Source organism: Callithrix jacchus, chromosome 8, assembly GCF_049354715.1.
Source record: "Callithrix jacchus isolate 240 chromosome 8, calJac240_pri, whole genome shotgun sequence".
Classification (NCBI taxonomy): domain Eukaryota; kingdom Metazoa; phylum Chordata; class Mammalia; order Primates; family Cebidae; genus Callithrix; species Callithrix jacchus.
This window is the reverse complement of record NC_133509.1, coordinates 108,512,029-108,537,753: the sequence shown is the minus strand read 5'-3', so window position 1 is coordinate 108,537,753 and position 25,725 is coordinate 108,512,029. Positions and strand designations below refer to the sequence as shown.

The 25,725-nt window shown below is 46.6% G+C and overlaps 2 protein-coding genes and 1 pseudogene across 18 annotated transcripts in view; 1 reads left to right on the top strand and 2 right to left on the bottom strand.

Annotated features, from left to right (window-relative positions):
• Window positions 1–12,969: 12,969 nt before the first annotated feature.
• Window positions 12,970–13,990, bottom strand: LOC144577440 (acyl-coenzyme A thioesterase 1 pseudogene; annotated as a pseudogene).
• RIOX1 (ribosomal oxygenase 1) overlaps window positions 12,970–25,725 on the bottom strand; it is a 46,917-nt gene continuing 34,161 nt past the window's right edge. The window contains exons 3-4 of one of the 2 annotated variants that reach the window (XM_078335370.1): window positions 15,682–15,796; window positions 12,970–14,147 (exon numbers count right to left, since the gene is read on the bottom strand). The gene's annotated coding sequence lies outside the window, so the exon portion shown is untranslated. The remainder of the gene's footprint in view (window positions 14,148–15,681; window positions 15,797–25,725) is intronic. The other variant, XM_078335372.1, reaches the window with a different exon arrangement.
• The window catches only part of HEATR4 (HEAT repeat containing 4), a 55,054-nt gene continuing 43,231 nt past the window's right edge, over window positions 13,903–25,725 (top strand). For 5 of the 16 annotated variants that reach the window (XR_013521370.1, XM_078335367.1, XM_078335368.1 and 2 more), the window contains exons 1-4: window positions 13,903–14,156; window positions 18,816–18,913; window positions 24,563–24,644; window positions 25,500–25,714. Coding sequence is in view for 7 of the 16 variants with exons in the window: in XM_078335367.1 (XP_078191493.1) it covers window positions 25,604–25,714 (111 nt within the window). In the remaining 9 variants the exon portion in view is untranslated. Of the gene's footprint in view, window positions 14,157–18,815; window positions 18,914–19,434; window positions 19,517–24,562; window positions 24,645–25,499; window positions 25,715–25,725 lie in introns of those variants that run through there. The other 11 variants (XR_013521371.1, XM_035260965.2, XM_054240155.2 and 8 more) reach the window with 10 other exon arrangements.

Below are 25,725 nucleotides of genomic sequence, written 5' to 3'. Positions count from 1 at the left end.
GCTGAGACAGGAGAATTGCCTGAACCCAGGAGGCGGAGGTTGCAGTGAGCCAAGATTGCACCATTGCACTCCAGCCTGGGTAACAAGAGCGAAACTCTATCTCAAAATAAATAAATAAATAAATAAAAATAAAAACAAAAATCTCCATTGGAGGTTAGCTTCCCCATACAATTAATTTAGTTAAAAATCTCCATTGGAAAAAAAAAAAAAAAGATGTCTTAATTGGCTTTATTGTAATTCTAGGATCAGGCAACACTTTATTCCATAAAACAGAGGAAGTGTTCAGATGAGCTGAGCAAAAGTTGGCTTTATAGACAGAGAAGACCTGAAGAGAGCAGAAGCGAAGAACAAAGAGCTTCCTGGTCTTTTCAAAGCTATTTTTCTTGTAAGGTGGGAGTCAAGGAGACAGAATAACAGAAAAGTAACTGATTAGTTACTTTAGGCTAATTTTTTTTTAACTTTTTCATTATTATTCTCTTTTATTTTTAATAGAGACAGGGTCTCACTGTGTTTCCCAAGCTGGTCTTGAACTCCTGGGCTCAGCAATCTTCCCACCTCAGCCTCCCAAAGTGCTGGGATTACAGGTGTCAGCCACCACGCCAGCCAAGGCCTTTTTTTTTGTCTTGCTCTATTGCTCGGGCTGGAGTGCAATAGTGCCATCTTGTGCTCACTCACAAAAACTCCGCCTCCTGGGTTCAAGCAATTCTCTGCCTCAGCCTCCTGAGTAGCTGGGATTACTTACAGGTGCCCAGCTAATTTTTGTATTTTTAGTAGAGACAGGGTTTCACCATCATGACCAGGCTGGTCTCAAACTCCTGACCTCGTGATCCACCTGTCTTGCCTTCCCAAAGTGCTGCAATTTGGGCATGAGCCACCGCACCAGGCTTTTTTTTTTTTAGCTTCAGTCTCACTCTGTTGGCCAGGCTGGAGTGAAGTGGCGCTATCTCGGCTCACTGCAACCACCTCCTTCTTGTTCAGGTGATTCTCCTGCCTCTGCCTCCAGAGTAGCTGGGATTACAGGCATCCACCACCATGCCCAGCTAATTTTTTTTTTTTAATTTTTCGTAGCGATAGGGTTTCACCATGTTGGGCAGGCTGGTCTCCAACTCCTGGCCTCAAGTGATCCACCCTCCTTGGCCTCCCAAAGTGCCAGGATTACATGCCTGAGCCACCACACCCAACCGTCTAATTCTTCTGTGTAAGGATGAAAACTGAGGGAACCTCATTGGTCATGATAATTGAAGATCAAAATTGTCATGTTTGGGAAATTGACTCTTATTTCTCTCCTGATTTCTCAGAAGGCCAGATAACACCTCAGTTTAGGTTGGGTGGAATTTTAGCATGGGTGACTCCATTTTGGTTTTTAGTCTCGTCTGTTGGGGCCTAGTGCTAGAGCCTAGTCCAAAACAATGGCCTTCGCCAGGCATGGTGGCATGTGCCTTTAATCCCAGCTATTAGGGAGTCTGAGGCACAAGAATTGCTTGAAGCTGGGAAGTAGAGGTTGCAGTAAGCCAAGATTGCGCTGCTGCACTCCAGCCTGGGGGACAGAGCAAGACTCTATCTCAAAAATGAAAAAGAAAGCTGGGCATGGTGGCTCCTACCTGTAATCCCAGAGCTTTGGGAGGCTGAGGTGGGCAGATCACGAAGTCAGGAGATGGAGACCATCCTGGCCAACATGGTGAAACCCGGTCTCTACTAAAAATACAAAGAAATTAGGTGGGCATGGTAGCACAAGCCTGTAGTCCCAGATACTTGGGAGGCTGAGGCAGGGGAATTGCGTGAACCCTGGAGGCAGAGATTGCAGTAAGCCGAGATCGCGCCACGGCACTACAGCCTGGGTGACAGTTTTACCCAGACACCCAGACGCTGTCTCAAAAAAAAAAAAAAAGAGCAAAACAATGGTCTCCTATAATTTTATTTTTCTTTCTCTTCTCAGAGTATCCTCCATAGCAATAATTTTTATTTAACAAATCTAATACCCAATGTGATAGTACTTTTTTATTTTTATTTTTATGGGAGGTAGAGTTCTGCTCAGTTTTCCAGGCTGGAGTGCAGTGGTGTAATCCTGGCTCACTGAACTTCTGCCCTCTGGGTTCCAAGTGATTCTCCTGCTTCAGCCTCCCCTGTAACTGAGATTACAGGTGAGCACTACCATGCCCAGCTAACTATTTTTTGTATTTTTAGTAGTGACAGGCTCTCACCATGTAGCCTAGACTGGTCTTGAATTCCTGAGCCCAGGCAATGCACCCACCTCAGCCTCCCAAAGTGCTGGGATTATAGGCTTGAGCCACCACCCCCAGCCTCAATGTGATAGTATTAAAAGGTGGGGACTTGGCAGCTGGGGGAGTAGAAGGGAAGGCACAGGACCCCAGAAAGGGTCCTAAGCAGGAGGCTTATGTCCTTGGGGCAGGATACCAGCCCTGATGCTGACCTGTCCTTGCCCGGACCTGGGCCTGTCCTGCTAGGGGAGGCAGGGGCTATGGCAAAGGAGCAAGACAAGGTGGCCAGGCCATAAGCCAGGAACCGTGGGGGTCAGGAATGCCAGATGGTGTGTGCCTAGGTGGGAGAAACTCTGGATAGGGCCTATGTGGGATGGAAGGGAGCTGGTGAGGGAGCTGCCCACAGAGACAGGCCTGGGTGGCACCCAAGAGGTGTGGGGGTCAGGGGCCCCAGTCTCATGACAAAAGACAAACATGGGGTGTTGGGGTCTTGATGAGGGGATTGACAAAGCGCCAGGCTGGAGCAGGGGGTGACTGGAGGGCCCAAGATGTTATGGGATTAGGAGGTAGGGGACACTGGAGTGTTTGTGGGGTGCTGGAACAGCTGTGGGATGCACTGGTCTAAGTTGGGGGTGACAGTGGTTGGGACATAAGGAGATTGATTTGTGTAGGCACAGGGGGTTGTGGGAGTAGGGGCTGGTAGGGTCTCCAAAAATGGGGCCCAAGTTTAGAAGGAGCAGGCAGATGAGGATTAAGGAGGAGATGCTGTAGGTTAGAATGAAGACTCTGCCTCCTCTGAGCTTGGGGCCTGGGAAAGGGGCTAGGGTGGGTTTGTGATGGTACAGGCAGTGCTGGGGGCTCCCAACAGGCCCCAGGCAAGGAAGAGGCTGTAGAATGCCCAATGTGCCATTACAGACCAATTACACTGAGACATCAGGGTTTGCAGCAGAGAAAGAGCTTAATGATCACAGGGCACCTAGTAAGGAAATGGGAGGGTATCCTCAAATCCATCTCCTTGAAGAATTCTGGGCTGGGGTGGTTACCAGTGGAAAGTGTCTGAGTTACTGGCAGGGAATCTGCAGCAACTTTAGTTTTTGCCTCCTCAGAAGAAGGAATTTGACTGGGGGCATAAGACAGAAAAAGAGACCAAGGTAAGTTTCAGAGCAGGAGTGAAAGTTTATTTAAAAGGGCTTTAGAACAGGAACGAAAGGAAAGTTCACTTGGAAGAGACCTGACCAGGCACCTGAAGGTCAAGAACCCCGTTTAACTGAGATTCTAGGACTTTCTAGACTCACCTCTTTCTCATGATTCTTCTCTTAGGGTGGGATGCCCTCATGCACAGTACCCTCCTTACCCTTGGGACCCCAGAAGGGGTCCCGAGCAGGAGACTTGTGAGCATGCATAATGTATTTAGGAAGTCGTACCCAGTGTATTTAGGAAGCATGCCCATCTGAGGCTTTCTTCTCTTTTCTAGTGAAGTGTCCTGGAAAGATCATACTTTGCCATTTTGTCTCTTTTTTTTTTTTGAGACAGAGTTTTGCTCTTGTTTCCCAGGCTGGAGTTCAATGGCGTGGTCTCGGCTCACTGCAACCTCCACCTCCTAGGTTCAAGTGATTCTCCTGCCTCAGCCTCCTCAGTAGCTGGGACTACAGGTGTGCCCCGCTACACCTGGCTTTTTTATATTTTAAGTAGAGATGGGGTTTCACCATGTTGGTCAGGTTGGTCTCGAACTCCGGACCTCAGGTGATCCACCCACCTTTGCCTCCCAAAGTGCTGGGATTACAGGCATGAGCCACTGCACCCAGCCTGCCATTTTGTCTCTTAACACACATGCCAGTCAGGCACGGTCGCTCGTGCCTATAATCCCAGCACTTTGGGAGGCCGAGGTGAGCGGATCACAAGGTCAAGAGATAAAGACCATCCTGGCCAACATGGTGAAACCCCCATCTCTACTAAAAATACAAAAATTAGCCAGGCGTGGAGGTGCATGCCTGTAGTCCCAGCTACTCAGGAGGCTGAGGCAGGAGGATTGCTTCAACCCTGGAGGCAGAGGTTACAGTGAACGGAGATCATGCCACTGCACTCCACCTGCACCACTGCACTCCAATCTGGTGACAGAGCAAGACTCCGTCTCAAAAAAAAAAAGCACATGTGCAGAAAGTGGAAGTGCTTCTCCCTGGTGCCTGCCTTCAGTTAACACTTTAATGTTAACAGCTGTGAATCATCAGGAGACTGTCTCTCTCTGGCACCCTGGCACTGACTGCTGAATTTTTATTTTTAGAGAGGCAATGTGATAATTGTTGAACCATCACCTGACATTCCTAGTGGGTGAGGGAGAAAAGCCCTCTCCTTCCCTGTTCCTGTCTATCTAACTACTTGTAACGGGGTATTTTTGTTGTTGTTGAGACAGAGTCTGTTTCACCCAGGCTGGAGTGCAGTGGCGCAATCTCAGCTCACTGCAACCTCCACCTCCTGGGTTCAGGCAATTCTCCTGTCTCAGCCTCCCAAGTAGCTGAAACTACAGGTGCGTGCCACCATGCTCAGCTAATTTTTATATTTTTAGTAGAGACAGAGTTTCACTTTGGTGGTCAGGCTGGTCTTGAACTCCTGACCTCAGGTGATCCACCCCTGTCAGACTCCCAAAGTCCTGGGATTACAGGTGTGAGCCACCATGCCTGGCCTGTAACAGGGCTTTTAAAGGGATCATGTAGGGTGAAGGGCTAGAAAATTGGGGTTATTGATCAGTTGGGGTAAAGGCAATGAAATTGATAGGAGGTGGAAAATGCTTTTTTTTTTTTTTTTTGAGATGGAGTCTCTCTCTGTCATCCATGCTGGAGCACAATGGTGTGGTCTTAGCTCACTGCAACCTCGGCCTCTCGAGTTCAAGCAATTCTCCCATCTCAGCCTCTCAGCCTCCCAAGTAGCTGGGACTACAGGCATGTGCCACCACACATGGCTAATTTTTGTATTCTTAGTAGAGACAGGGTTTCACTGCGTTGGCCAGCCTGGTCTCGAACTCCTGACCCCATGACTGCCTGCCTCAGACTCCCAAAGTGCTAGGATTGCAGGTATAAGCCACCACGCCCAGCCAAAACTGGATTATTTAGTAAGTCAGTTCCTGTGGGGTCCTTCAGAGAAGCTGGCATCAGTAGTTTTGTTGCTAGCTGATGTGACACCTTGGTTCTTGTCTTCTTGGTTTAAACGAATTTAAACAAGAGACACACAGCAAAAGAAGTACAGCATAGAGTAATTTATTGTAAAGGAAAAATTGTATTTTGAAAGTTACGGGCAGAATAGACAGTACACCCTCAAAGAGAGTATTCAGGGCAGGCTGCTCATAAGGGTGAGATGGCAGAGATTGGCAATAGGGAGACACCCTTTACGGGAGTTTTACATGATTATTCATAAGGTGGTGGAAAGAGGTGTTGCTGGTAAGCATGTTCCGGGTGGTCTTCTGGGTGCACATGCTTGTTCATATGTTACACATCTCACTAGCATATTAAATCTCCATGCAGGGGTGTCTTTTACTATTATAATGAGCAAAATGTCAGTTTTAGGACGGGTAAAATCAGAATGCCCATGCTGTCTATGAGGGAAATTCCCTACTGAAGGTAGCTGTGTTTGAATGAGCTCAATTACAACGTGAATGCAGAGGCTCATTGTGAGAACACGGTCACTCCCTTGACTACCTAGCCCGCCTCAGTTTCATTGGTATGCAGGACCTGAAAGAATATCTCAAATGGAAAAGTTAAGGTTTCATAATGTTCAAGTTGTTATCTGTAGAGCACTGAAGGGGAAATATGACCTTGTGACAGGGTCTATGTGATTCTGGGGCAACAGGCCATAAACAACTCTGAAGAAGGGGTCGGAGAGCAGCTGACCTCATTACCAATGCTGTGTGTGCTACAAGCTGGGCTGATTTCCATTTTGCCCCCTCCCTTCTTTCATGATCAATTGTATAAAGTTTATAGGGAAGGTTTCAGTGGGATCTTAGCCACTCTTATAAAGGAGGCTGTTCTGCAGGGCTGGGAAGGAGGCCTCATGAGAGGGGGAAGGGTTCTCAGGGAAGGGCTTGGGCAGGGTCCCTGATGTTGGGGTGGGGTGGAGGGTAATATTAGCTTCAGCATGTGAAAGCAAGAAGGCTTGGGTTCTGAGTGGTTGGGGTGGTTCTATGGGAGGGGGCTCACCTTCAGAGAAGGGGCAATGGGAGGTGGGAAGCCCTGGTAAAGATTCAATTTTCCAAATGGTCGAGATGCTCTAAAAATGGCTTTCCCAAGGCCTCAGGGACTGTCGACCACCAAAAAAATCTCAGCACTCTCTCTTGGTATTTAATCAGATAGAGCCCCAGGATCTGAAGCCCCAGGTTCAGATCCTGCCTTGCCATTGGCTTGCAGGATCTTTGACCTTGGCAAACTGCTCTGCCCCTCACTTCAATTTTTCTGCAGAATGTGACCAGAATGGGCAAGGTGCGGTGGCTCATGCCTATAATCCCTGCTTTTGGGGAGGCTGAGGTGGGCGGAGCACAAGGTCAGCAGATCCGGTTTCTTTCTTTTTTTTTTTTTTTCTGAGACAGAGTTTCACTCTTGTTACCAAGGCTGGAGTGCAATGGCACAATCTCAGCTCATCGCAACCTCCACCTCCTGGGTTCAAGCAATTCTCCTGCCTCAGCCTTCTGAGTAGCTGAGACTTACAGGCATGTGCCACCATGCCCAGCTAATTTTTGTATTTTTAGTAAAGATGGGGTTTCACCATGTTGACCAGGATGGTCTCGATCTCTTGACCTCGTGATCCACCCACCTTGGACTCCCAAAGTGCTGGGATTATAGGCATGAGCCACTGCACCCAGCCATCAGACCCAGTTTCTACAAAAAATTAAAAATTAGCTGGGCACGGTGGCAAGTGTCTATAGTCCCAGCTACTCAGGAGGCTGAAACGGGAGGATGGCTGGAGCCCAGGAGTTTGAGGCCACAATGAGCTATGATAGCGCCACTGCATTCCAGCCTGCCCAGAGCCTGTCTCTTAAAACAAAAACAAGCCAGGTGCCGTGGCTCATGCCTGTAATCCCAACACCTTGGGAGGTGGAGATGGGCGGATCACCTGAGGTCGAGAGTTGAAGACCAGCCTGACCAACATGAAGAAACCTCATCTCTACTAAAAATACAAAAATTAGCCAGGCTTGGTAGTGTGGGCCTGTAATTCCAGCTACTCGGGAGGCTAAGGCAGGAGAATCACTTGAACCTGGGAGGTGGAGGTTGCAGTGAACCGAGATGACACCACTTTACTGCAGCCTAGGCAACAAGAGCAAAACTCAGTCTCAAAATATATATATATATATTTAAAGTGTACAACGTGGGCCAAGTATGGTAGCTCACGCCTGTAATCCCATCATTTTAGGAGGCCAAGGAGAGTGGATCACTTGAAGTCAGGAGTTCGAGACCAGCCTGGCCAACATGGTTTTTTAAAGTATATTTAACGTGTACAACAGGGGCCAGGCACGGTAGCTCATATCTGTAATCCCATCACTTTGGGAGACCAAGGTGGGTGGATCCCTTGAAGTCAGGAGTTAGAGACCAGCTTGACTAACTTGGTAAAACTCCATCTCTACCAAAAAATACAAAAATTAGCCAGGTGTGGTAGTGTGCACCTGTAGTCCCAGCTACTTGGGAGGCTGAGGTGGGTGAATTGCTTGAACCTGGGAGGCAGAGGTTGCAGTGAGCCAAGATTGTTTCTGCACTCCAGCCTGGACAACAGAGTGAGACGCTGTCTCAAAAAAATAAATAAATAAACAAACAAACAAATAAAGTGTACTAAGTGATTGGGGGGTGGAGTTTGTGTTGTTTTGGTTTTTTTTGAGATGAAGTTTTGCTCTTGTTCCCCAGGCTGGAGTGCAATGGCACAATCTCGGCTCACCACAACATCTGCCTCCTGGGTTTAAGTGATTCTTCTGCCTCAGCCTCTCGAGTAGCTGGGATTATAGGCACGTGCCACAGTGCCCAGCTAATTTGTGTATTTTTAGTAGAGACAGAGTTTCTCCGTGTTGGTCAGACTGGTCTTGAACTCCCAACCTCAGATGATCCACCCACCTCGGCCTCCCATAGTGCTGGAATTACAGGCATGAGCCACCACACCCAGCCTAAATATACTTTTAAAAACCATGCCCATTAGACTTGGGTATTGGTTATGTGGTGGTTCCCTTTAAAATTATTCATCATGGCCAGGTGTGGTGGCTCATGCTTGTAATCCCAGCACTTTGGGAGAGACAAAGGTGGGAGGATTGCTTGAGTCCAGGAGTTTAAGACCAACACCGGCAACATTGGGAGAACCCATTTCTTTTTTTTTTTTGAGATGGATTTTCACTCTTGTTGCCCAGGCTGGAGTGCAATGGCTTGATCTTGGCTCACTGCAACCTCCGCCTCCTGGGTTCAAGTGATTCTCCTGTCTCAGCCTCTGGAGCCCAAGCTGGAATGCAGTGGTGTGATCGTGGCTCAGTGCAACCTCTGCTTACCGGGTTCAAGCGATTCTCTTATCTCAGCCTCCCAAGTAGCTGGGATTACAGGCGCACACCACCACACCTGGCTAATTTTTGTATTTCTAGCAGAGGTGGGGTTTCATCATATTGGGCAGGCTGGTCTTGAACTCCTGACCTCAGGTGATCTGCCCACCTCAGCCTCCCAAAGTGCTGAGATTACAGGCACGAGCCACTGTACCAGGCATCTATTTTAAAATAAATAAAATAGATGGGTCAGGTGCTCATGCCTATAATCCTGGGTTCAAGCAACCCTACTGCCTCAGCCTTCCAAGTAGCTGGGATTACAGGCATGTGCTTCTACACCCACTGGCTCATCTGTCGTGCTTTTGAATCTAATATTCGCCAGCCTGAATTTCTAAGAATGGGGAATAGGGTGCTTAAGATCTCAAAAGGTTTCAGCAGACTTAAGTGTGGGATCTACTAAAAACAAGTTTTACTATTGCACTTTTCTAAGAGAGTCGTATATTGTATCTACTAAACAAATTTTACTATTTATGCTTGTTTACTATAAACAAGCATCTACTAAAACAAGTTTTAACTATTGCACTTTTCTAAAGGAGTCGTATATTGTATAACTGCAAGGGAAAAGATAAAACAATATGACTTGAAATTCTGTGTCACGGACTAGCATCTTGGGGTGGACTTGGCCAGGCCAGCTATGAGGAACTGTCCCAGATTGTGTCATCTCTAAGAGTTGGCAGAGCCTCATGTCATGTGTAGTCTAAATGGAGCTCTGTGCCCAGCACTGGCATTCTTGTGGAAGTTTGGACAGACATGGCACCAACACATGGCACCAGCTGCATTACTGGATTGCAGAGTAACACAGGAGGTAGCTTCACCTCAGGAATCATCTCAGTACTGAAGATCTGGTTATATTCTACTGCTATCGGATCATGAATTCCTTTAGAAAAATGGTGCTAGAAGCTGGTAGTGGTGGATTACACCTGTAATTTCAGCAATTTGGGAGGCTGAGGCAGCAGGATTGTTTAAGCTCAGTAATTCAAGACTTGCCTGGGCAGCATTGGGAGACCCCATCTCTACAAAAAATTAAAAATTAGCCAGGCATGGTGGTGTGTGCCTGTGGTCTCAGCTGCTAGAGAGGCTGAGGTGGGAGGATAGCTTAAACATACGAGGTTGAGGCTGCAGTGAGCCATGATTGTGCCACTGCACTCCAGCCTGGGCAACAGAGTGAGACTCTGCCTCCAAAAAAAGAAAAGAAAAGAATAATAAATTAAGATATTTTTTCCTTTAAATACAACTAAGGATTAAGAAAAAACAAGTTTATTGTGGAACTATTTATATTAAATGATATAAATATTATCTTTTCTTTCTTTTTTTTTCTTTTTTTTGAGACAGTGTCTTGCTCTGTTGCCCAGGTTGGAGTGCAGTGGCATGATCTCAGCTCGCTGCAACCTCTGCCCCCAGGCTCAAGCGATTCTCCCACCTTGGCCTCTCAAATAGCTGGGACTATAGGCGTGCACCACTATGTCTAGCTATTTTTTGGTTTCTGGTAGAGATGGGGTTTTACCATGTTTCCCAGGCTTGTCTTGAACTCCTGAACTCAAGCAATCCACTGGCCTTGGCCTCCCAAAGTGCTGGCATTACAAGAGTGAGCCATCATGCCTAGCCTAAATTGTTATTTATTTCCAATGTTATTTGTCATTGTTAAAATCACTTATGTAATTCATCTAAATAGTGTTTTATCAGCTTTTAAACTGATAAAACTGATAAATCCTAAAGGTCCATATGTATAAACAGGAACATAAAATTTATTTGCCCTAGGAAAATTCTTATTAATCCAAGGAGAAGATATCAAAGAACTAATATGTATTTGTTTTAAAATTTTTTGGTAGTTTTATATCTAAGTAGTAATCAGTTTATAGGCAAGATGTGAACTTCCATTCTTAAGGGAGAAACTCAAATCTGATATATCTTTTTTTTTTAGATGGCGTTTCGCTCTTGTTACCCAGGTTGGAGTGCAATGGCACGATCTCGGCTCACCGCAACCTCTGCCTCCTGGGTTCAGGCAATTCTCCTGCCTCAGCCTCCTGAGTAGCTGGGATTACAGGCACGCGCCACCATGCCCAGATAATTTTTTGTATTTTTAGTAGAGACGGGGTTTCACTGTGTTGACCAGGATGGTCTTGATCTCTTGACCTCGTGATCCACCCGCCTCGGCCTCCCAAAGTGCTGGGATTACAGGCGTGAGCCACCATGCCTGGCCTGATATATCTTTTATATTACATGCTTTTCTTCCACAGTATGTATGTATGAGACAGAGCCTTGCTCTGTCACCCAGGCTGGAGTGCAGTGGCATGATCTTGGCTCACTGCAACCTCCGCCACCTGGGGTCAAGCAATTCTCCTGCCTCAGCCTCCTGAATAGCTGGGACTACAGGTGCATGACACCACGCCTGGCTAATTTTTTGCATTATTAGTAGAGACAGGGTTTCACCATATTGGTCAGACTGGTCTCGAACTCCCAACCTCAGGTGATCCGCCCACCTCAGCCTCCCAAAGTGCTGGGATTACAGGTGTGAATCACCACGCCCAGGCACATATTCAACTTTCTAAATTAAGACAAATTATTTGCCAGAGTAGATGAATATGCTGACTCCTTCTAGCAGTGAGTTTCATTTCCTCCACATACTGGTCAGCAATTGATAATGTTGACTTCTAAATGTCTGCAACTTCTGAGGGTGTGAAATGTACTCTGTTGTTTTATTTTGCATTTCTTTAATTATTAATAAGGATACGCATCATAAGCATCATTTCATTTTTACATTGGCTGATTGCTTTTTTTTTTTTTTTTTTGAGGCAGAGTTTCGCTCTTGTTGCTCAGCCCGGAGTGCAATGGCATGATCTTGGCCCACTGCAACCCCCGCCTCCCAGGTTCAAGCAATTCTCCTATCTTAGCCTCCAGAGTAGCTGGGATTACAGGCATAAACCACCACGCCGGCTAACTTTGTATTTTTAGTAGAGACGGGGTTTCTCCAAGTTGGTCAGGCTGGTCTTGAACTCCCAACCTCAGGTGATCCACCCACCTCGGCCTCCCAAAGTGTTGGGATTACAGGCATGAGCCATCAAGCCTGGCCTGACTGCTTTTTATGTAACATAAAAGTATCCAGTAGGCCGGGCATGGTGGTTCAAGCCTGTAATCCCAGCACTTTGGGAGGCCGAGGCGGGTGGATCACGAGGTCAACAGATCGAGACCATCCTGGTCAACATGGTGAAACCCCGTTTCTACTAAAAATACAAAAAATTAGCTGGGCAAGGTGGCGCATGCCTGTAATCCTAGCTACTCAGGAGGCTGAGGTGGGAGAATTGCCTGAACCTAGGAGTCGGAGGTTGCAGTGAGCTGAGATTGTGCCATTGCACTCCAGCCTGGGTAACAAGAGCAAAACTCCGTCTCAAAAAAAAAAATCCAGTAACTTCAAATTTCCATTTGCCAACAAGAGGCCTTCCTCCTATTGTAAATGCTAATTTACATAAACCTTAACAGACTGTGGGAGTTGCAAGAAGAGTTGCAAAACTGAGAAACTTTTAAAAGAACATTCGCAGGCCCCACACCTCTCAGATCCTGAGAGACCCCATGCATGTGCTGGAGGACAGGGACTGTTGCTGGCGGCTTCCGGAGGGCCTCCTGCGGGTCTTCAGATGCGGCTTCTCAGGGAGCTGCGTGTGACACTGCAGCAACACCGCAGCTTCCTGGCCTGGGAGCAGTACCGTACCCTGCTGCCCGACCTGGCTGATAAAGTGGCCCATGGATGTGAAGCTCTAAGCTTTTCCCGAGGCTTGGAGCCCAACCCGGGAGGGCCTTGTGTGAGATGAAGCACATGTAAAACACCGAGGTCTTCATACTGCACCAGCCCCTGTGGAAGTATGACCACTGTGTGGGTGAGAAGCACCGCTGGCTAGAGCAGCACCTGGAGCCCTGGAGGATAACTGAATTATCCTCACAATGGACAAGACTGTGATCTTTGGGGACCTGACCAATGATGACAAAGACACCATTAGAGGCCACAATCAACACCTGGTCCTGCCCTACAGAAGGAGGCGGCTGCTCGCCTGGAGTGACAACTGGAGGGAAATCACTGCCAGCGGGGAGCTACATGGCAGCAGCGGGGAATGAACAAGCCCTGCTGTGGGCAGGCAGGCACCGTAGCCTCTGCGCTGTCACAGGCCCGGCCACCTGGCACCTCCATGGAAATACAGTGAGAAAACCAGTCGGAATACTTTTTATTTAAAAAAAAATTGACTTTCTGTTCAATAAATAAAAAAATAACATTAAAAAAATTGAAACTACCTACAAATGGCTTTTTTTTGGGCGGGAGGGGGAGGAGTTTCACTCTTGTTGCCCAGGCTGGAGTACAGTGGCGTGATCTCGGCTCACTTCAACAATGCCTCCCAGGTTCAAGCAATTCTCCTGCCTCAGCCTCCTGAGTAGGTAAGTCTCAAACTCCTGACCTCAGGTGATCTGCCCGCCTCAGTCTCCCAAAGTGCTAGAATTACGCGCGTGAGCCACCCCGCCCGGCCTGTTTTTTGTTTGTTTTTTTTTATATTATGTGCCTTTTCCCTTTCCTTACAATGTCTTTTAACTGAGCACTAGGTTTGAAAGACCTCTCAGTTTTGGAGCAGCAGGGGCACTTCCCCAGCCAGCTTTCCATTCCACTCCTGTCTCCTTACACTAAGCTCCGGAATGTTGGAACCTACATCCTTTCTCCGTGTGAAAAGCGCAGGGACACGGGATGGGCAGACGCGAACAATTAGCAGAGGTGGCTCACCTGGCGGCAGGAAGAGCGTGGCATGCGCACTCGGCCCGCATGCACCGGCTCGCACCGCCCGCCCGGCTGGAGGAAGTCGCGCTCGTGCCGCGCCTGGCACAGCAGCCGCCCGGGCTCGGGGTCGTGGCCGTCCAGCACCTCCAGCTCCACGGGGACGGGCGTCCGTACGTCGCGCTTCACAAGCCGCCCCAAGGCTTTCTCGGGCTCCAACGTCTAGAGCAGCTCCTTGGGCTCGCACCCCGCGAAGCTGCCGCCCAATACGGGCGCGCGCTCCAGGTCCAGCTCCCCGCGGGCGTCCGCGCGGTAGCGCGCGTGGGCCCGGAAGAGCGCGCCATTCTCGTCGCGCAGGGACGCGCGGAGCGTGACCGGCTGCTCCGGGGCCAGGCCGCGCACGGCGATGCGCACCGGCTAGCCCCAGCAGCAGCGGCCGGCGGGCTCCAGGAGCAGCGTCACCATCATCCCGGCAGGAACTCAAATGATCTGGTCAACTTGCCTCAGCTTTGGATACCCCAGTAACTGCGCCCAACTCTTCAGGCTCCACTGACAGCCGGGACGCTCGCACGACAGCAAAAGATGAGGCCGCCATTTTGCGCCTTGAAGTCAGACCTGGGAACAACTGAACAGGGTGGGTAGAAAGAAGCTTGTTAGAGGTCATACAACTACCTATAGTTCTGATTACCTTTGGTTATTAGGTTCTGAGGCACATATCAAGTATATTTTGTGCATAGGAGTCTCAGCAACTAAAGGAGGTAAATAATAGTAGCTAATTGTTAATACTTACAAGAAACCTATTAGTAAATTATGGCCCAGAGAATTTAACTGATTTTCTGAAGATCAGATAGCTAGAAAGTGGAAGTCGGGCAAGGTAGTTCACACCTGTAATCCCAGTGTATTTGGAGGCCGAGGTGTCAGGGTTGCTTAGGTCAAGAGTTTGAGACCAGCCTGAACAACATAGCAAGACCCTGCCTCTAAAAAGGAAAAAAAAGGGAGAGGATTCATACCTTTGAAATCTTATTCTCAAGCCTGTGCTCTGAACAACTTTGCTTTAACTATCTCTCACAGGCTGTTGAAGACTTGGAAAAGAAACTCGTGTTGGTGGATGTAAAAACTGGTATGACCTTTTCATGGCAATAAAGCAAACATTTTTTTTTTCTTTTTACTTTTTTTTTGAGACAGAGCCTCGCTCTGTCACCAGGCGTTAGGCTGGAGTGCAGGCTGGAGTGCAGTGGAGGGATCTCGGCTCACTGCAACTTCTGCCTCCTGGGTTCAAGCAATTCTCCTGCCTCAACCTCCTGAGTAGCTGGGACTACAGGTGTGCACCACCATGCCCAGCTAACCTTTTGTATTTTTAGTAGAGATGGGGTTTCACCATGTTGGCCAGGATGGTCTCGATCTCTTGACCTTGTCATCTGCCTGCCTCGGCCTCCCAAAGTGCTGGGATTACAGGTATAAGCCACTGCACCTGGCCTTCTTTTTTTTTTTTTTCCTTTTTTTTTAGATGGAGTCTCTTTCTGTCACCCAGGCTGGAGTGCAGTGGCATGATCTTGGCTCACTGCAACCTCCACCTCCCAGGTTCAAGTGATTCTCCTGCCTCAGTCTCCCAAGTAGCTGGGATTACAGGCACCCACCACCACGCCCAGCTAATTTTTTGTATTTTTAGTAGAAATGGGGTTTCGCCATGTTGGCCAGGCTGGTCTCAAACTCCTGACCTCAAGTTATTCATGACTTTGGCCTCCCAAAGTGCTGGGAATTTATAGGCATCAGCCACCATGCCCGGCCTTTTTTTTTTTTTTTTTTGTAGGCAAAAATAGTTAAAACATGCATTCTCTTTGACTCACAGTTACACTTATAGCAATTTCTTTTAAGTAAACCTTCATGAATGTGTATAAATATTTGGCTACAATTCTTTTATCATTTTAATAGAGAAAAAATTAGACAAGTTAGCAATATAAATTTGGTTTAACTAGTTTAGTTGTGATGTCATAAATGAAAGCAGTACAGTCACTTAAAGTTACATAGCAGAAGAATATATGATGAGAATTTTTCCATGAAACAGATGAAAAAAGCAGGTTAGAGAACAATATAAATATACTTTTTACCAAGATATTAACATGTTTTATAAAAAGATTAGTCAAAAACTACCCCAGTACCTGGGTGCAATGGTGCATGCCTGTAGTACCAGCTGTTAGGGAGGCCTAGGCAGAAGATTGCTTGAGCCCAGGAGGAGTTCAATACCAGCTTGAGCAACAGAGCAAGACCTCATTCCTTAAAAAAAAAAACAAAACAAAACTGAGAAGACAAGACATGAAAAGAATTAAAATACACACACATCTAACTACTTCAGATTGTTGTTTCTTGAGCCTTGTGGTTTTATGCATAGTTCTTGTTTGTTTTTTAAGACAGGGTCTCACTGTGTTACCCAGGCTGGAGTGCAGTGGTACAATCATAGCTCACTGCAGCCTTGACCTCCTACGCTTAGGCAGTCCTCTCCTCTTAGCCTCCCGAGTACCTGGGACCACAGGCATGCCCCACCACACCTGGCTAATTTTTTTTTCTTTTCTTCGAGACAGAGTCTCCCTCTGTCACCCAGGCTGGAGTGCAGTGGCTCGATCTCAGCTCTCTGCAACCTCTGCCTCCTGGGTTCAAGCAATTCCCTGCCTCGGCCTCCCCAATAGCTGGGATTACAGGTGCCCACCACACATGGCTAATTTTTGTATTTTTACTAGAAATGGGGTTTCACCATCTTGGCTAGGCTGGTCTCAAACTCCTAACCTTGTGATCTACCTGCCTTGGCCTCCTAAAGTGCTGGGATTACAGGTATGAGCCACCACTCCCGGCCTAATTTTCTTTTCTTTTCTTTTTTCTTTCTTTTTTTTTTTCTTGAGACAGAGTCTTGCTCTGTTGCCCAGGCTGGAGTGCAGTGGTGCGATCTCAGCTCACTGCAACCTCCCCCTCCCAGGTTCCAGCAATTCTCCTGCCTCAGCCTCTTGAGTAGCGGAAATTACAGTCAGGAGCCACCGCACCCAGCTAAATTTTATATTTTTAGTAGAGACGGGGTTTCACTGTGTTGGCCAGGCTGGCCTCGAACTCCTGACCTCGTGATCTGCCCACCTCAGCCTCCCAAAGTGCTGGGATTACAGGCGTGAGCCACCGTGCCTGGTCCAGAACTTTTGTATCATCGCACAATGAAACTCTTAACCCATTAAACATAACTCCTCATTCCACCCTCCCCCACCCCCTGCCACCAGTCCCTGGCTACCATTATTCCATCTCCTGTCTCTGAATTTGACTATGTTAGGTACCTCATATAAGTGGAATTATACAGTATTTATCCCTTTGTGTCTGGCTTATTTCACTTAGCATAATGTCTTCATGGTTTATTCATATACTTACAGGTTATCATAATTTCACTCTCCCCAGAAATTTTGCTCTGTCACCCAGGCTCTGGAGTGCAGTGGCAAGATCATGGTTCACTGCAGTCTCAACCTCCTGGGCTCAAGCAATCCTCCCACCTCAGCCTCCCCAGTAGCTGGGACTACAAGCATGTGCCACCTCACCTGGCTACTTTTTAAGTTTTTTTGTAGAGCCGGGGGTCTCACTTTGTTGCCCAAGCTAGTCTCGAACTTCTAGATTCAAGCGATCTTCCTACCTCAGCCTCCCAAAGTTCTGGGATCATAGGCATGAACCACCTCGTCCAGCCATTTCATTCCTTTTGTCTGAGATGGAGTTTTGCTCTTGTTGCCCAGGCTGGAGTTCAGTGGTGTGATCTCAGCTCACTGCAACCTCCACCTCCTGGATTCAAGCAATTCTCCTGCCTCAGCCTCCCAACTAGCTGGGATTATGGGCACCCACCACCATGCCTGGCTAATTTTTTTAATTTTTTTTTTTTTTTTTTTTGAGATGGAGTTTCACTCTTGTTACCCAGGCTGGAGTGCAATGGCGTGATCTTGGCTCACCGCAACCTCCGCCTCCTGGGTTCAGGCAATTCTCCTGCCTCAGCCTCCTGAGTAGCTGGGATTACAGGCATGCGCCACCATGCCCAGCTAATTTTTTGTATTTTTAGTAGAGATGGGGGTTTCACCATGTTGACCAGGATGGTCTCGATCTGTTGACCTTGTGATCCACCCGCCTCGGCCTCCCAAAGTGCTGGGATTACAGGCTTGAGCCACTGCACCGTGGTAATTCCCCTTTTATCTCCCTGAGAGGAACTTCCAGCACAATATTTACATGAGTAAACAGAGTGGAGACAAAGGAATGTGGGGTAAACAGACTTAAACTGGGAAAGTCTCTTATTGTCTCTACCTCTCTCCTACGCTGATGTAAATGAGGTGGCTGCCTTCAGCCTGCCCCAATAAAACCTTTCAGCCTTCCAAAGGGTTTGAAAATATAACTTTCCATAAATATTTTCCGTAATATTTTGCCAGCCACCCCAGGTGAATTTCAACAACCTTCAACAGGGTTTTGATTTACTTTATTTTATTTGAGACAGGGTCTCCCTCTGTCACCCAGGCTGGGGTGCAGTAGTGCCATCATAGCTCACTGCAGCCTCAAACTCCTGGGCTCAAATGATCCTCCTGCCTTAGCAGGGTTATAATATTTAATTTTTTTAGGCTTTACTTTTCATACCAGAAAATGTACCCTCTCTCTCTTTTGTGCGGGTCCAACGGTCTGAGTGCAGCTTGAGCCCAAGTGCTGAAGTCCATATTCAGGTTAGCGGCAGCAGCAGCCTTGCCTGGAACCAAGAGATGGACCACCTGAATAGCATGACCTGGGTCAGTGAGACAGAGCCTTAGGCCGGGAAATCTTTCCTGCTGTCAAGATAAATTAGTTTGTTTCACAAGGGGACTCCTGATTTTCTATATCTGGAAGACTTCTATGACTTTAAAAAAAAAGACTTTCTGTACGTGTGAAATTATGCTATTAGAAATACAAGATGTGAAGAGTCCCCCTTGTAAAAAAAATAGTGTTAATGGCAAATAATCTAGCCAGGATTTGGAGATCAGGGAAAATGGGATTGAACTGTGTGGACGAAGGAGGTTAAATAGCAGTGGAGGAGCTGAAAGGGGAATGGTCAAGTCCGAGGACAGCTTCTACTTTACCATCTGTTCTATCAGCCTGGTAATCTGATGCCTGCCAGAGCTATGTAGTCATGTGTGCCCTGCTTTGTCTTTTTCTCAGGATTTATAAACCCCTATGGGGGGAAAATCTTGAGCTGCATAGATCTAGAGGTTTTTTAATTTTAATTTTTATTTATTTGAGATGAAGCTTTACTCTTGTTGCCCAGGCTGGAGTGCAGTAACACGATCTTGGCTCACTGCAACCTTCGCCTCCCAAGTTCAAGCGATTCTCCTGCCTCAGCCTCCTGAGTAGCTGGGATTACAGGTATGTGCCAACAGACCCAGCTAATTTTGTATTTTTAGTAGAGACAGGGTTTCACCATGTTAGTCAGGCTGGCCTCAAACTCCTGACCTTAAGTGATCTGCCTGCCTCAGCCTCCCAAAGTGAGCCACCCGGCCTAGCAGAGGTTTATTTTTCAAAGAATGATCAAGAGGCCGGTGGTGGTATGGGCTGTAATACCAGCTACTTGGGAGGCTGAGGCAGGAGAATACTTGAACCTGGGAGGCAGAGGTTGCAGTGAGCTGAGATCCCGCCACTGCACTCCAGCCTGGGTGACAAAGTGAGACTCCATCAAAAAAATAAAATAAATAAAGAGAATGACAAAAAATCCATGAAACAACCAATGAATAATTAGTAAATATGATGCAATTTCTCAAAGCTCAGTTTAACAAAGAAGGAAATTTAATAAATAGTTGATGATACCCACAACTGAACCCACAAGTTCTCTGAGTAGACTCATGGAATTCTAAAGGGTTGGTTGCTTGGAGACCAATAGAAACAGCTTTGGAACCTAAGAAACCAAGGAAGCCTTAAGATGCAGAACCTTGCTTCTCTCTGAGGACTGCGCTGTGGGAGGCCATTTGGAAGGTAATTTTGAAACACTGCTCCTTTGCCAGTATCTGAAAGGTGCTCGATGGTGTCAGCTAGAAGATGAAAGGCAACCTGAGGTAGCTGAAAAAACTTTGGATTAGGTGTCAAAAGGGTATTACCTCAGATACCAACCAGTATGGTAATCCTTTTTTTTTTTTTTTTTTTGTATTTTTGTATTTTTAGTAGAGACGGGGTTTTTACCATGTTGGCCAGGATGGTCTCAATCTCTTGACCTCATGATCCGCCCACCTCAGCCTCCCAAAGTGCTGGGATTACAGGTGTAAGCCACTGCACCTGGCCAGTGATCTTAATTATATCTCTCCTCTCTGGGCCCCAGTTTGAGGATTTATAAAATCAAGACATTAGGCCTACTGCAGTGGCTCATGCCTGTATTCCCAGCATTTTGGGAGGCCAAGGCAGGAGGATTGCTTGAGTCCAGGAGTTCAAGACCAGCCTCAGTTACATAGTGAGACTCTATCTCCACAAAAAAAAATTTAGCTGAGAGTGGTGCTATGTGCCTATAGTCCCAGCTATGTAGGAGGATCACTTGAGCCCAGGAGGTCAAGGCTGCAGTGAGCCATGATTGCACCACTGCACTCCAGCCTGGATAACAGAGAAAAAAAATCAAGGCATTAGACCAGGTAATCTTTATGATAGAGTTTTCTGAGTAATCTCTGGAGACAGCTGTATAGCTATATGAGTGCATGGCAAGAAATTAGAAAGTAGAGGGAGAAAAATGAGGGGAACTTTTGGAGGGCAAAAAGGCAGAAAGGGATTTGAAACAAGCTAGGTAACCTAGCTCTTCTCTAATCCCACTCTCCCCACTAACAAGGCTTCCTCCATACACCCCACTGATAACCTTTGGGCTGTGATTTCTTTTTTTTTTTTTTTTGAGACGGAGTTTCGCTCTTGTTACCCAGACTGGAGTGCAATGGTGCAATCTTGGCTCACTGCAACCTCCACGTCCTGGGTTCAGGCAATTCTCCTGCCTCAGCCTCCTGAGTAGCTGGGATTACAGGCACGCGCCACCATGCCCAGCTAATTTTTTGTATTTTTAGTAGAGACGGGGTTTCACCGTGTTGACCAGGATGGTCTCAATCTGTTGACCTCGTGATCCACCCGCCTCGGCCTCCCAAAGTGCTGGGATTACAGGCTTGAGCCACCGCGTTGGGCTGTGATTTCTTTAAATTTAATGTGTATTAAATCCCTAAGAGCTTGTGAAAATGCAGATCTCTAGGCCTCACTTGCGGCCTACTGAATCAACATTCTGGGAGTAGAACACAAGAGTCTGATGTAAAGGGTCCTTTACCCATATCTACTCCACGCGCAGACCCAGCATTTCAGGAGGCTGAGGCAGGAAGATCGCTTGAGTCCAGGAGTTTGAAACCAACCTGGACAACATAGTAAGACTCCGTCTCTAAAAAAAGTTTTAAAACATTAGCCAGGCATGGTACTGTGCACCTGTGGTCCCAGCTACTGGGGGTGCTGAGGCAGGAGGATTGCTTGAGCCTGGGAGGCAAGGCTGCAATGAGCCATGATTGTGCCACTGCACTCCAGCTTGGGTGACAGAGTGAGGCCCTGTCTCATAAGTAAATAAACAAACAAAAAACTCTATCTAACAACCACCACCCCAGAAGCTGACTGCACACTCTTGGACTCCAGCTCAGAAATTCAGAATCAAAATCTGTTGGTAGAGATTAGAGTGTATTTTTTTTTTTAAAGCTTTTAGCTTTCAGAAGATACTGATACTAAGGCTTATTGCTTTTTAACCTTTTCTTTCAAGGCAGTTTCCTCTATTTTAATAACCAAAGGGAAAATGCAAGATATTACTCCTTTTAGCACACACTACTCAACCTGCTTTGACCACTTGTACAGGGTAAAGGTGAGGATAAGGGACTGATAAGCAAACAGAAAAGTAGAACTAAATTTGGAATCTCTGAGATACTACCCAATTTGTGTTGAGTTCTTATATTCATCAAATATTAGAGGCAGGAGAGGAATTTAGTCCAACTCCTACGTTTTCCAGTTGGGGATAGAGGAAGTTCATCAGAGTTTAACTAGAGGCATATGGCCTAACCCTTCCAACCCCATTCCCACCCTTCCTGCCCAAGTTCCTGGAAATGCAGCTAATGTTGGTGGTTGCTCATTGCAGGGCCTGAACTGCAGTTATGCCATGACTGACTTATTCAATTTTTTGTGCTGTCAATGTACAGCACCCAGGACCTGCCATCTGTTTTTGGTTCTAGAGGGCTATTTGTTGGGAGTTGGGGCGCTGCCTCATGATGCTGGTGATGTAATGTGTAAGTTTAGATAATAAGGGGCCTCCAAACTCCATTAATAAATCCTTTCTTCCTTCTCTAAGCACCCTCTAACTCCTGAGTGCCCCATACCCCTAAATTTTTCCCACAGCGCCCAGTGCATCTAACTGCGGGACCCAGAGACTTGCCTTCTAAAGATATTAGTCCATCCTCTAAACCAATAATAATTCCTCACACATATATTTTACAGTTTGCAAAGAACTTTCATATATCTTTAAGCATCATATCAATCAACACTAAATTAGAACAGGCATCAGACTCAATTTTCAGATTGGCAAACTACAGATTTTAAACTATTTGCCCGAGGTAACATGACTGGGAAGTGTATAATTTGGCCTTATACCTGTCCCATGATTCCAAGACAAAGACAAGTCTGAACAAGCCTCTTCTGATCAGACCTCATAACATTTTGTCTTGTCCCCATTCCTTTTCAAAACAGACCTATCATGGGTTCCCTTCCTTCTAAATAAGCCATCATATCAGATGATAATAAATATTCCTTAGGAATTTATAATAATGGTAATATGGTATTCTTTTTGGGATGTTTGCATTTTAACTAAAGAGTCTTTTTGTCACAGGCTAAAGGGCATTTATCTGGGGATACCCTAAATTGCTCTTTTTTTTTTCAGATGGAGTTTCACTTGTTACCCCGGCTGAAGTACAATGGCATGATTTCGGCTCACTGCAACCTCTGCCTCCCAAGTTCAAGTGATTCTCCTGCCTCAGCCTCCCAAGTAGCTGGGATTACAGGCATGTGCCACCATGCCTGGCTAATTTTGTATTTTTAGTAGAAACGCGGGTTTCACCATGCCAGTCAGACTGGCTGGTCTGAAACTCCTGACCTCGGGTGATCCACCTAACTCAGCTTCCCAAAGTGCTGGGATTACAGGCGTGAGCCACTGCCCCCAGCCAGTCACTCCTTATAAGTAGTCAATTTGGGGCCGGCGCGGTGGCTCACATCTGTAATCCCAGCACTTTGGGAGGCCAAGGTGGGTGGATCATGAGGTCAAGAGATCGAGACCATCCTGGTCAACATGGTGAAACCCCGTCTCTACTAAAAATACAAAAAATTAGCTGGGCATGGTGGCGTGTGCCTGTAATCCCAGCTACTCAGGAGGCTGAGGCAGGAGAATTGCCTGAACCCAGGAGGCGGAGGTTGTGGTGAGCCGAGATCGCGCCATTGCGCATAACGAGCAAAACTCTGTCTCAAAAAAACAACAAAAAAAAGTAGTCATCTTGGGATAAAACCAGACCTCATCCAGTTTTCAAGTGTTTAGGATCAAATTGCCCCCTGCCTTAGAAGCAAGACGTGGACACACTGATGTGTTAGGAATGCAAAATGTTTTAGAAGAAAATGCAAAGCAGGAGAATGTTAATGTTGTTTTCATTTGACCATTCATCTTCAATGAGTGAGGAACTCCTCTTAACAAGAATCTTGTAAGACAGGTCTGGTATTGACAAAATCCCTGAGCTTTTTTGTTGTTTTGTTTTTTACTAAGAACATCTTTATTTGTCCTTCATGTTTGAAGGCTGTTTTTGCTGTATGTAATATTCTAGATGGGAAGTTTTTTCCTTCAGCACTTTGAATGTGTCATCCCACTCTCCCCTGACTTGTAAAGTTTCTACTGAGAAGTCTGCTACCAGCCATATTGGAGCTCCTTTATGATGTCATTAATAGGTGCTTCTTTTCTCTTGCTGCTTTTAGGATCATTTTTTAGCCTTGACCTTTGAGAGTTGATTATTATATGCCTTGAGGTAGTCTTATTGGGGTTGAGTTGGCTTGGTGTTTTATGACCTTCTTATACCTGTATATTCATATCTTTCTCTAGGTTTAGAAAGTTCTCTGTTACTATTTCTTTAAATAAACTTTTTACATTAATCTCTCCCTCTACATCCTTTTAAAGGCCAATAACTCTTCAACTTGCCCTTCTGAGGCTATTTTCTAGTTCTTGTAGGCATGCTTTTTTATTCTTTTTTTTTTTTCCTTTTAATCCTCAGACTGTGTATTTTTTTTTTTTTTTTTTTAAGATGGGGGTTTCACCATGTTGGTCAGGCTGGTCTTGAACTCCCGACCTCAGGTGATCCGCCCATCTTGGCCTCCAAAGTGTTTGGATTACAGGCATGAGCCACCATGCCTGGCCCTGTGTATTTTCATATAACCTGTCTTTGAGCTCACCTATCCTTTCTTCTGCTTGACCAATTCTGCTGTTGAGAGACTCTAATGAACTTTTCAGTCAACTGAATTTTTCAGCTCTAGAATTTATGCTTGATTTTTTTTCTTTTTGCAAAGTGAAAGCAAGTTTATTAGAAAAGTAAATAAATGAAAGAATGGCTACTCCATAAGCAGAGCAGCCTTTCTGCTTGATTTTTATTATTTCAATCTCTTTGTGAAATTTCTTTGATAGAATTCTGAATTCCTTATCTTGTTATCTCGATGTTTGAGCTTCTTCAAGACCACTATTTTGAATTCACTGTCTGGAAAGGTCACATATCTCTGTCACCCCCAGATTGGTCACTGGTGCCTTATTTAGTCTGTTTGGTGAAGTAACGTTTTCCTTGATGTTCTTGATGCTTGTGGTTGGTCATCAGTGTCTGGATATTGAAGAGTTAGGTATTTATTCCAGTCTTTGCAGTCTGAGTTTATTTGTACCCATCCTCCTTGAGAAGGCTTTTCATATATTCAAAGGGGATTAAGTGTTGTGACTTAATCCTATGGTCTCTGCAGCTGATGTGTACTGGAGGGTGCCCTAAGCCTATGACGCCTGCAACTGGTGCCAACTACTGGATACACTCCTTGGTGGCTTTGGGTAAGATAAGGAAGAATTCCCTGGTTACCCAGGTAACATCTCTCACTGTCTTTCCTCTCTTTTTCCCAATCAGGAATTTCTCTCCCCACTGGGCTGCCTGGAGTTGGGGAAGGGGTAACATGAGCACTCCCATGGCCACCACAGATGGCAGTGCACTGGGTCACACCTGAAGCTTTGCAGACCAGTACTGTGTTGGGTCCTGCCCAAGGCCTGTGGGCACTACTCCTTAGCTACCACTCATATTTACTCAAAGCCCAAGGGCACTTTAGTCAGCAGATGGTGAATTCTGCCAGGACTAGGTCTGACCTGCCAGAGTAGTGGATTCCCTTCTGGCCCATGGTGGGTCTGGAAGTATAGCATAGGAGCAAAAGCCTGGAATCAGGAGCTTCAGGATTCTGTCTGGTGCTTTCTTTTCCTGTGGCTGAGCTGCTACCCAGGTTGCAAGACAAAGTCCAGAAGAGCATTTTTCCCTGAGCTGCCCTGCCTGGAGTTGGGGGAGGAATGATGCAGGCACTCCCTTGGCCACCACAGCTGGTGTCACATGGGGTTACACACACTCCAAGTACCCTGCCTCCATGACCAGTGGAGCTCCAGGGTTTGCCCAAGGACTATAGTCCTTGTGACCTGACTGTCACTCAAATTTATTCAGGCCCCAGGCAACTTTGGTCAGCTGCTGGTAGAACCAGCTGGGACTCTGGTCCATCGCACTCTGGCTGAGGATTCTCCTCTGGCCCAGAGCTGATCTAAATGGTTCCTCTGTGGGCGCCAGCAGAATTCTGCTCAGTGTTATGCTGTGCTGTGACAGGGCAGCAGTGAGTTCCAATGCAAAATCCCACACTCCTCTCCCTCCCCCAGGTGCACAGATTCTTTCTCCAAGCTGTTGTGCAAGGAGTGGGGGAGGATCATCTTTCCCACCCTCTTCAGTGCCTCGTCCCTTGATATGATATGAAAACCAGGTAATGTCAAGAAGCAGCTTCTCTGATCCTTCTGGAATCTCTGCCTGGTTCAGCCCGCCAGCCTCCACTCCTGCCTTCACCATGTCCATCAGGGTACCCCAGAAGTCCTACAAGGTATCCACCTC